The 12,242-nt window shown below is 37.2% G+C and overlaps 1 protein-coding gene across 1 annotated transcript in view; it reads right to left on the minus strand.

Annotated features, from left to right (window-relative positions):
• Window positions 1–12,242, minus strand: part of ZFPM2 (zinc finger protein, FOG family member 2) — a 397,773-nt gene that overhangs the window by 242,233 nt on the left and 143,298 nt on the right. The window contains exon 2 of the mRNA XM_068983740.1: window positions 11,964–12,082. Within this exon, the coding sequence (XP_068839841.1) occupies window positions 11,964–11,987 (24 nt within the window). The 5' untranslated portion in view covers window positions 11,988–12,082. The remainder of the gene's footprint in view (window positions 1–11,963; window positions 12,083–12,242) is intronic.

The following is a 12,242-nucleotide window of genomic DNA, read 5'->3' on the forward strand; positions in this document are numbered from 1 at the left end:
GCTCTGCTGTACTAAGTGTCTTGCCTCATGTCTTCTTGGAGCAGCTTCCGCTGTCCACTCAGTTTCCATTAATTCTCCACATGGCAGATAGAGTATAAGAGAAGCCAGGATCTTGGCCTCCCTAAGGGACAAATCTACAATCTCCATCAATAATGAATTTCACCAACGTTTCCTCAGAGGAACAGGGTACAATTAAAAAGGTTATAAGTCCTTGCACTGCTAGAACCTAAGGGCATCCGTGAATGAAACTGGCTTAAGCCCAATTAGAGGAATCAGTGCATTTGTCTTCTCTTGGAACAACCCTGCTCTTACAGTTCCCATCAATTCAGTATAAATCTGACTGATCTTATCCAAGAAGTTAATAGAAAATTGCTCACAGTGGGCGACTGCCACCTCAGTTTCCAAGCAGAGACAGATGGAATTTCCCAGATGGTTTGTCACTGGAAAGTGCAAGGCTGGATGAGACTTCACAGAAAGCATGGTAGAGCAGAATACCTTCTTGGCCTTCACCCAGGTCACAGTGAAGGATTGAAAGTGGATTCTGTTACAAACAAATCATAATTGCCTCAATGGGCTCACCACCTTGTCCTCTTTACTTCAAAGGGGTGCAGATCTTACACTGAAATTAGTCAATATTTATCAAGAAGCTGTCATAGGCATATCTTTCTGTTAGGTAAAACCTGACAAAATAGATACAGTTATCTTCCTCTACTGCATCTTACATTCAAGTGAGATTAAGAAAAAAATTATAAACAAATAAAACAGGCACAAGATGGCATTAACTGTGGTACTGAATTGCTAAGTTGGGCAGATGAAGAAAGATCTAAGAGGAAACAGGAAAAATGGGCATAAAGACTCAAGGAGAACACTGAAGTCTTGAAGAAAGCAAGATGTGCATCAGTTGCTGATACTGGAGAAGAGTTAAAGGAAAGAATTAATTGACTCACTTTCTAAAGGTTATTTACTGAGACCTTGCTATAAACCAGACATTGTTCTACATAAGAAGGATACAAAGATAAACGATACGTAGCACATAGTTGGTGGCACTAGTGACAAAGAATCTGCAATGCAGGAGATATAAGAGGTGGAGGTTCGATCCCTAGGTTGGGAAGATTCCCCTGGAGGAGGGCATGGCAATCCACTCCATTATTCTTGCCTGAAGAATCCCATGGACAGAGGCACCTGGCAGGCTACAGTCCATAGCATTGCACAGAGTCAGACACGACTGAAGTGACTTAGCAGCAGCAGCAGTGTATGGGTGAGATAGACAAGTAAAGAGATATTCAGAATTATGCAGTAAAGGTTCTAATCCTAGGAAGCCTAAAGATCATAGAAATATCTGAGGAGTTGATATCTGTTCCAGACTGGAGGCTTTAGAGAAGGTCCACTTTGGGGTAACCTGGGGCTGAGTCTTGAAGTGAGAAATGGAGCTAGTATGATAAAGAAGGGCAGGAAGGGGGAGCACAGGGCTTTGTGGATGATAAAACAGCACGGCCAAATGCACAGAGACATGAGAAAAAGAGTATATTCACACTGTGGGTAGCTGAGGTTGACTGAAAGCTACACTGAGAGCGGAAACGAGGTAAGAGCTGAGCAGGTGATATCATGGAAGCCCTTTCTCCAGAGTTTGGCTTCTCTTGCACCCTTGAATGATTTCAGGCACACAAGTAACAAGTTTTGCTATAAGGACACACTGTGATTTGGGTAAAGAAAAAGAAGACAGGGAGGAAGGCAGAAAGAATAGTTAGAAGAATACTGTGATAATCAAGGAAGAAATGATGGAGGCTTCACCAACAGCAGTGGTCGTAGGGAACAGAAAGAAGGGAGTAGACGTGGAGAAGGCAGGAGTGTTGGTACTTGCTTCCTGGATGTGAAAAGCAGAGACCTTGAAGATGTTTGGCTCTGAATGGCTGACAAAAACAAAGCTGTTAGTTATAGGCAATAAAGGAAAGGTATGTGTGTGTTTGTGCCTACATGTGCGTGCACGTACACATATGACTATGTATGTAAATGGACCTATGAGATGTGAGAGGGGAGAGGCAGAAATGGAAGGAGGGTGCCGTGGAATAACGCATAGGATGGACTGCCTGCAGAGGCAGCAAAGGGGAGGCGGAGATTTAGCTTCCAAAGTGGCCAAAATTTGGAAGGCAGGGAAAAGGGCACAGAGACAGTAGGTGGGAACAATAATAAACTCTCTTTACGACTGTTGAGTTGGAGGAAGTCAGTGGGAAAGCCTTGTAAAACAGTTGAAACGTGCTATTAGAGAAAGGGTAAAAAGCCAAGGTTAGAGATTTTTTAATTTAAATGTCATTTGTAAATTAGTAGCTGAAGCTTTGAGAGTGGATAAGCTCCCTGAGGCAATGGGAACAGAGGGAGAAGAGAAGAAAGGCCATAGTGTTTTGGGAAACATAGTTAAATTTAAAAGAGCCAAGACCCAGAGCGATATGAGAAGTAGAAAAGTATGGGAGTCCTGAGCCCAGATTAGAATGAATATCAAAAAGAGGATATTATTCACAATGTCAACATCAATGGAAAGAAATATAAGACCCAACAAAAAGTCATGCCTCAGCAACATTATAAATTATATCACTGAGAGGGTGAAGCTGGGAGGGGGTGGGTGGGGTCAGTCAGATGGCTCATGGTGAGGAAATTCAATTAGATCATATTTTTATCTTAAAGAGCATTTGTTGAATATCTATTATTTGCCAGAGGCAGTGATCTAGAATTGAATAATTATGATTTTTAAAAATCTATACTGTCTAGAATCTCAGCAATAATTTAGATATTACATTCCAATTTATTTCATTATTATATCTTAGAAGCTCTCTTGGCATGGCTTTCCCAGAAGGTTACCTTCAGACTGATTCAAGTGCAAGTAGTTTATTCAGAGGTGACCTCAGAACCGTTCAGTAGAGGTGTGGAGAAGTAAGCAGGAAGGAAAAGGAAGCCCATAAATGATGTGTTATAAAACTGGCTGGAGCTCAGTTTCACTGGCAAACTCTAAGAGATCTTGTAAAACACTTTTCATATCGTAATGGAGAGGCAAGGAAGCAGGGAGGGTAGGTATCCACCAACTTCTGTCCCTCATTGGTTAAGGATTACTTTTGGAAACATTAATTTTCCAGCATGTCACAGCTTGACTGGTTTCCAGTAAGTTTGCTCCTGAGGCTGGAAAAAATGTCCTCAAATAGAAAATCAGAGATGTTTCCACCAGGCAGCCTTTGACACTATAGGTAGAGACCTATGGGTAGAGATATAGTCCCTGTAGGGTGTGCACAACATGAAGCTTGAAGACTTGCAATGAATGGGCTCAGAGACTAGTACTGGAAGATTTAGAGCTAGAAGGGCACAATGGAGATATCTAATAATTCTAATATTTCCCTATGATGTAGATCAGGAACCTTTAATTCTTTCCTCAACCACATATCTATGATAACAACTACCTTAAAATTAAGATGGAATTTAATGTGCACATTATTTTATTATTAAATCAATAAAATTTTACCTATAGTACCCTTTATATGTACACTTTCTGTTTGTAAAATTCAGTATCACAACTACATGGTAAAATAAAACAAGGCTCCCTTCTGATTGAATGACATCAATAAAATGACATTTCTATGTCAAATTTCATTTGCTGACTTTAACAGATTGTGATAAGTTTACTATTATGTAGTAGGTAACCTGGGACTTTCTATTTACGTTCTGTTTAATTAAGTATACATGTTGCATGATTCCAGCAGGAAGTTGGTTGAATAAGACTAGTTACCTACTGAAAGCTGATTCACTCAAAAGAGGGAACGAGAGCAAATGTCACTAATATTGTAGACACCAACCTTCCAAATAATCGGTGTTGTCTGATAATTATAAGCACTTCACCAGGGGTAGCAGAGCAGAGATTTAGCATATACAAAGATCTATGTCTTCAGGAGAAAATGAGAGAACTTCAAAGGCACAACATATAAATACATAAATTCTAAAACACCTCCAAAACAGATATTGATCACAATTTAAACTGATTTTTAAAATTCCTTCCTTGTCAATAGTCCTTTGCTATTTTCAATGAATAAAATTGTAAGACTTTCAAAAACATGAAATTTGGGTCACTATGATAGCACTTAATGTAAATTATTTCTTGACACAGAAGTAGGATGTTGGAAAGAAAGCTAGGCTCCCTTACTGGTTAACAATTCATACAGGACTGGAAGACTGTACCTGAAAAACGAAACCTTACAATATACCACAGACCTTTGGACACTGTGATGGTTAATTTTGTGTATCAGCTTGGATGGTGTTTTTGTTGAGACTGACATTTGAATCAGAGTACTCGGAATAAAACAGATTGCCCTCCATAATGTGGGTGGGCCTCACCCAATCAGAAGAAAGTCTGAATAGGAAAAAAGGACCGGCCTCCCCAAATAACAAACTTCATCTATACCATCAGCTCTGCTGGGTCTCCAGCCTGCTGACTCACACCGCAGATTTTCATCAAGCCGACTCCATGACCGTGTGAGACAATTCCTTATAAAATATATAAATACACACACATCACACACCCTATTCTGTTTTGCTGGAGACCCTGGACTAAAACAGTGTCCCTTGGAAAACAGTCAAATTTAGGCATGTAAAATCCCCAAATGCCAAAAGTCTATAATTTGACTTATTTAATTTGGTGTGTCTTTCCAGTTTTAAACTTGAAAGATTTTAATGGACCCATTTTTACAGATGACTGAGTAGTAATAATATTCAGTATTTCTTAATAATTCAGGTATGCTACCTCATTTAATCTTTACAAAACCCTGACAAGCTAGGCAGTAATATTGTCCTTATAGATAAAATTTCTAAAGACAGTATTAGATTGCAGCATGGGGGTCTCAACTCAGATTGAGTTAACCTTGGTCTAGTCATTCAGCTTCCCAAAGTAGCAATTTCCTCCTGTGAAACAAAGGAGGAAAAAAAAAAGGATATTATCTTCTCATATGCTCATGTAAGAATTAAATGAGATATAAAACTTATAAAGCACTTTGACCCTAACTGGCCCATTGAAAATATTAACTATATTCTGCTATTAAGCATAAACTATCTAGTAAGATAATGAGGTGTGAACAAAATCTTATTTATTTCTATGTTCATTGTTTTATATGATTCTAAGAAGAACATTTTGTCAAATCAATTCTTTTGATGTTTCCATATAGCCTATATTTCTGGTAATGTTCTATATATATATATCCAAATGCCTGCTCTGCAAAGGCTTCCTGCAGAAGGTGGCATATTGCTAATGCACTTCAAGATGGGAACTTGAAAGATATAAAAAGGATTTGACATCTGGCATGGTGACTCAATTAATTACTGTGTTGGATTAATTAGTTTACTGGGTCTCTTGAGACAACACCATGAGCCTGAACAGAGTAACATAACACTGGTTGGTGAATAAGCAATTTAAAAGAGTGCGCTAATTCCAAATTTGATTTCAGGTTGGGTAAGGTAGGGTAAGGTAGGGTTAATAGATTATATATTGTATTATGAAGAAAATTTATCTTCATGATATAAAACCTATATTAAATGACTGTCAAAATTATAAAGAGGTAATAAAATTGTGGAACTCTTTGAATTAATGCCTAATTCTTCAGTCATGATAGTTATGAAGTATTATAACAACTATTTTGCCTGAAGTAAGAAAAAAGAACTTACTTGTAATCATTGCATATTTCTCCCAAAGCTTTTAGTAAATTTAGAATTCATGTAAAGAAATTCCTAATAATTTTATCATACTCAGATCATGTTACAGATGCTGTTGGGAAGGAGTGTGATCTGGTATTTAAAAACACAGATTCTGGAATAAAAAAGCCTGAGCCTTAATTTTCTTATCTATAAATAAGATTTTAAATAGGACCAAATTCACAAGTTTGTTTTGAGGAGTAAAGGAGCTGACACATTTCTAATCCTCCATATAGTGTCTAGAAAAGAATACATACACAGTGCAAATTAGACAGTTATTCTATAGAAGTAACAGTAGTGCCAAGAGTACTACTAGTAGTATTTAATGACATAAAATCAAAAGTAAATTCTAGGAAGAAAATATTATTATCAAAAAAAACTTTTTTTCTGATTACAGTTTCAATTTCCGTGCTGGTGATGGGTCTGTTAAGATTTTCTATTTCTTCCTGGTTCAGTTTTGGAAAATTGTACTTTTCTAAGAATTTGTCCATTTCTTCCACATTGTCCATTTTATTGGCATACAACTGCTGATAGTAGTCTCTTATGATCTTTTGTATTTCTGTGTTGTCTGTTGTGATCTCTCCATTTTCATTTCTAATTTTATTGATTTGATTTTTCTCTCTTTGCTTCTTGATGAGTCTGGCTAGTGGTTTGTCAATTTTATTTATCCTTTCAAAGAACCAGCTTTTGGCCTTGTTGATTTTTGCTATGGTCTCTTTTGTTTCTTTAGCATTTATTTCAGAAATCTTCCAGCAAACAAAAGCCCAGGTCCAGACGGCTTCATAGCTGAATTCTACCAAAAATTTCGAGAAGAGCTAACACCTATCCTACTCAAACTCTTCCAGAAAATTGCAGAGGAAGGTAAACTTCCAAACTCATTCTATGAGGCCACCATCACCCTAATACCAAAACCTGACAAAGATGTCACAAAAAAAGAAAACTACAGGCCAATATCACTGATGAACATAGATGCAAAAATCCTCAACAAAATTCTAGCAATCAGAATCCAACAACATATTAAAAAGATCATACACCATGACCAAGTGGGCTTTATCCCAGGGATGCAAGGATTCTTCAATATCCGCAAATCAATCAATGTAATTCACCACATTAACAAATTGAAAAATAAAAACCATATGATTATCTCAATAGATGCAGAGAAGGCCTTTGACAAAATTCAACATCCATTTATGATAAAAACTCTCCAGAAAGCAGGAATAGAAGGAACATACCTCAACATAATAAAAGCTATATATGACAAACCCACAGCAAACATTATCCTTAATGGTGAAAAATTGAAAGCATTTCCCCTAAAGTCAGGAACAAGACAAGGGTGTCCACTTTCACCGCTACTCTTCAACGTAGTTCTGGAAGTTTTGGCCACAGCAATCAGAGCAGAAAAAGAAATAAAAGGAATCCAAATTGGAAAAGAAGAAGTAAAACTCTCACTGTTTGCAGATGACATGATCCTCTACATGGAAAACCCTAAAGACTCCACCAGAAAATTACTAGAGCTCATCAATGAATATAGTAAAGTTGCAGGATATAAAATCAACACACAGAAATCCCTTGCATTCCTATACACTAATAATGAGAAAGTAGAAAAAGAAATTAAGGAAACAATTCCATTCACCATTGCAACAAAAAGAATAAAATACTTAGGAATATATCTACCCAAAGAAACTAAAGACCTATATATAGAAAACTATAAAACACTGATGAAAGAAATCAAAGAGGACACTAATAGATGGAGAAATATACCATGTTCATGGGTTGGAAGAATCAATATAGTGAAAATGAGTATACTACCCAAAGCAATTTACAAATTCAACACAATCCCTATCAAGCTACCAGCCATATTTTTCACAGAACTAGAACAAATAATTTCAAGATTTGTATGGAAATACAAAAAACCTCGAATAGCCAAAGCAATCTTGAGAAAGAAGAATGGAACTGGAGGAATCAACTTGCCTGACTTCAGGCTCTACTACAAAGCCACAGGCATCAAAACAGTATGGTACTGGCACAAAGACAGACATATAGATCAATGGAACAAAATAGAAAGCCCAGAGATAAATCCACACACATATGGACACCTTATCTTTGACAAAGGAGGCAAGAATATACAATGGAGTAAAGACAATCTCTTTAACAAGTGGTGCTGGGAAAACTGGTCAACCACTTGTAAAAGAATGAAACTAGATCACTTTCTAACACCGCACACAAAAATAAACTCAAAATGGATTAAAGATCTAAATGTAAGACCAGAAACTATAAAACTCCTAGAGGAGAATATAGGCAAAACACTCTCAGACATAAATCACAGCAGGATCCTCTATGATCCACCTCCCAGAATTCTGGAAATAAAAGCAAAAATAAACAAATGGGATCTAATTAAAATTAAAAGCTTCTGCACAACAAAGGAAACTATACACAAGGTGAAAAGACAGCCTTCTGAATGGGAGAAAATAATAGCAAATGAAGCAACTGACAAACAACTAATCTCAAAAATATACAAGCAACTTATGCAGCTCAATTCCAGAAAAATAAACGACCCAATCAAAAAATGGGCCAAAGAACTAAATAGACATTTCTCCAAAGAAGACATACGGATGGCTAACAAACACATGAAAAGATGCTCAACATCACTCATTATCAGAGAAATGCAAATCAAAACCACAATGAGGTACCACTTCACACCAATCAGAATGGCTGCGATCCAAAAATCTGCAAGCAATAAATGCTGGAGAGGGTGTGGAGAAAAGGGAACCCTTCTACACTGTTGGTGGGAATGCAAACTAGTACAGCCACTATGGAGAACAGTGGGGAGATTCCTTAAAAAATTGCAAATAGAACTACCTTATGACCCAGCAATCCCACTGCTGGGTATACACACCGAGGAAACCAGAATTGAAAGAGACACATGTACCCCAATGTTCATCGCAGCACTGTTTATAATAGCCAGGACATGGAAACAACCTAGATGTCCATCAGCAGATGAATGGATAAGAAAGCTGTGGTACATGTACACAATGGAGTATTACTCAGCCGTTAAAAAGAATTCATTTGAATCAGTTCTGATGAGATGGATGAAACTGGAGCCGATTATACAGAGTGAAGTAAGCCAGAAAGAAAAACACCAATACAGTATACTAACACATATATATGGAATTTAGAAAGATGGCAACGACGACCCTGTATGCAAGACAGGAAAAAAGACACAGCTGTGTATAACGGACTTTTGGACTCAGAGAGAGAGGGAGAGGGCGGGATGATTTGGGAGAATGGCATTCTATCATGTATACTATCACGTAAGAATTGAATCGCCAGTCTATGTCTGACGCAGGATACAGCATGCTTGGGGCTGGTGCATGGGGATCACCCACAGAGATGTTATGGGGAGGGAGGTGGGAGGGGGTTTCATGTTTGGGAACACATGTAAGAATTAAAGATTTTAAAATTTAATTAAAAAAAAAAGAAAAAAAAAACAAAAACTTTTTTAAAGTATATTTTAGCAAAGCAGCTACATTTTAAAATAGAGGAAAATTCTATAGTTTAGGGAAATATCATGAATCAAATGTTTCAATCTAAGACAAAAGAAGAAAACTAAGTTATTAAGATTATTTTCTATTAAATAATTATTCACCACAACTGGGTTTTTGATACACTACACAGTATCCATTCACTTCAAATAGTACCAAGAACACTACAATGTCACATTTATAACCAAATTACTTAAATGATATTAAGTATGGCATCAGATAGCTTTAGAGTGATACAGAAATATGAAAAAAATTATATCATGTCTAAAAAACAGGAAATTATTTCATTGAAAAATTGAATTTCCACAGATAGGTTTACTTTCCATACATCATAATTTAGCATATGCTAAAGATGTATAAAAAGCATCAAACACATATATATCATGATATAAAGATTAATTAAAAATAACATCTTCATAGAGATATTATGCTGACATAATAAAAAGGAAAACATGTGTTTCTTACATTAACAATAGCTGACACCTAAGCGGCATTACACTTTTGAAGAAATAGCAGGCAAATGACAAAAGTTTATGTTGGTGTCTGATACACAGTGATAAATAAGATAAATATCTTATTGCCTAAAACATTTTGAAAGCAATGCTAGAGTACCAATAGAAACACTCAGATAAAATGGGTTTTGCAAAGGATTTAATTCAACCTTTGATGTTGAGACAGTCTTCCCCTTGCCTTTGCTTGATTAAGCAGTATAATAGCTGGTATCACCCTATCAAAGGAATCAATAGAACAGTCCACTATACAACTCAGCCACGAAGGTCAGCAGTGTTTGTGGAGCCACTTCTCAAACCCCTTCTGCAGCAGGCACACTGGACCACCACACAGTACACTGCTCCAGATTATTAAATATTTAGCCTGGTCTGTCAACTTGTTTGGTTCTTAAATACATGTGAGGTCTCCTACTTTATCCTTTTGCGGATAAACACAAGGATTTAGAAAGTAAAAAGCACACTTCTTGAATCTGTTATGCTGTTTAAAAGTTGGATGACACAAATGTTTCTTATTTATTCCAGTCATTACTTTTAGTTAAATCAGTAACCTCTTTCTCATTCACATGGCATGAAATAAGCAGAGATCTGCACATATTAGTTTCTTTCATGTAATAACCCGAAGAAGTGATTTCTTTCATGTAATCAACTGAAAAAGGAAAGCAACATTGCTGAGTCAAGTACACTTGTTAAAACCCCTCTGGGAGTTCTTACGCCCCCACCCCCACCACCTCAACACAGATAGAGTCATTTAGCTGGCATGAAACTCTTCCTACATAAATGGCATTTAGAGAGAGGAACTTCCATTTCATATATATATAATATTTTTATCCCCAAGTTTTGTCACTTGAATTATCACGCATAATAGGAGAGGTCCTGGTATCCTGATTCCTGGACTTTGTGCAAGTTACCTTATTGCTGCTGCTGCTGCTAAGTTGCTTCAGTCGTGTCCAACTCTGTGAGACCCCATAGACGGCAGCCCACCAGGCTCCTCGTCCCTGGGATTCTCCAGGCAAGAACACTGGAGTGGCTTGCCATTTCCTTCTCCAATGCATGAAAGTGAAAAGTGAAAGTGAAGTCTCTCAGTCATGCCCGACTCTTAGTGACCCCATGGACTGCAGCCCACCAGGCTCCTCCGTCCATGGGATTTTCCATCAAGAGTACTGGAGTGGGGTGCCATTGCCTTCTCCAGTTACCTTACAAGGCAAAAGGGAATTAAAGCAGATGGAGTTAAAGTTGCTAGAGTATCCTGGATTACTCAAGTGGGCCCAGTGTAATCACATGCATTCCTGAATGTGCAAAGGGATACAGAAGAGTCAGAGTCAGAATAAAGATATGTAAAAGACTCAGTCAGCCGTTGCTGGTTGTGAAGATGGAAGGGAGCCATGAGCCACGGGTTGTGGACAGCCTTTAGAAGATGGAAAAGCAAAGAAAACATCTGTCCCCACCTTCTAGAAGCTCCAGCAAAAAAAGTCCTGCAGACACTTTGATTTTAGCCCTGAGAGATTCATTTCAGACTAGATTCACTTCAGATTATGATTCATTTCAGACTACAAGACTACAAACTTGGGTTGTTTTAAGCCACAAAGTTTGTGGTAACTTGCTGGAGCTGCAATAGGAAACTAACATATTGAATTAAGAAATGAAGTTTAAATGTAATCAAATACTCCATCTTTCCATAACTTTTTAAGATAGCTAATCAAGCGTTCATATAATTTTTCCCAGAGGTAGACTTTCTAAGCTCAGAATATTTACAAAAAAGTTAGCAAGAAAAATTATGATGCTGATCACTCATCCTCACTCTTAAAAGTACAAATAGAATTGCCAAGCAATATCAAGGTTGTTTATTTCTTGTTCATCATGTAAACCTGTAATGTATGACAATTTGTGTCATCTTAAGAAGAAAAGCATTTGTATATATTATTAAATATGAACAATATTAGTCTGGCTATGAAGATAAAGCAACCTTATAAATTACCTTACTAAATAACCATTCAGTGTGATTAACCTGTTTCCTTCTAAATTCTGCATATAATACTGTCAGAGACAAACCACTTGGAAAATATTCCAGTTTTACGGTCCATGAAAAAGAAAAAGCAAACTGTTACTTTAAGTGTTTTCACCAGGAAGCAAGTGGAGATAATTTCTGTGCCATGACAAAGTATTAAGAGTCAACCATCTCAGAACATCCACATACCAAGGAATTATTATTCAAGTCCATCTTCCCAGCGAATGGTCCCCAGGTGGTTCCCACTGGAAGTTGCTGCCGACTCTGAATTTTTCGCTCTCCATCTTTCTGAAACACCTCCAGCTCTCCTGCAGACAATGAGCACATGAGCGTTTAAGTACTTTCACTTATGTTTTACCAACAGCTGACTGTTTCTGCGTGTTTGGCCTACATGCGCAATATTCTCAGGATTCATATAACGAGAATTGATTATGTTCATCTCAACCGATCTTGGTATCCTGAGAGGAT

This window comes from Capricornis sumatraensis, chromosome 11 (genome assembly GCF_032405125.1).
Source record: "Capricornis sumatraensis isolate serow.1 chromosome 11, serow.2, whole genome shotgun sequence".
Lineage (NCBI taxonomy): Eukaryota > Metazoa > Chordata > Mammalia > Artiodactyla > Bovidae > Capricornis > Capricornis sumatraensis.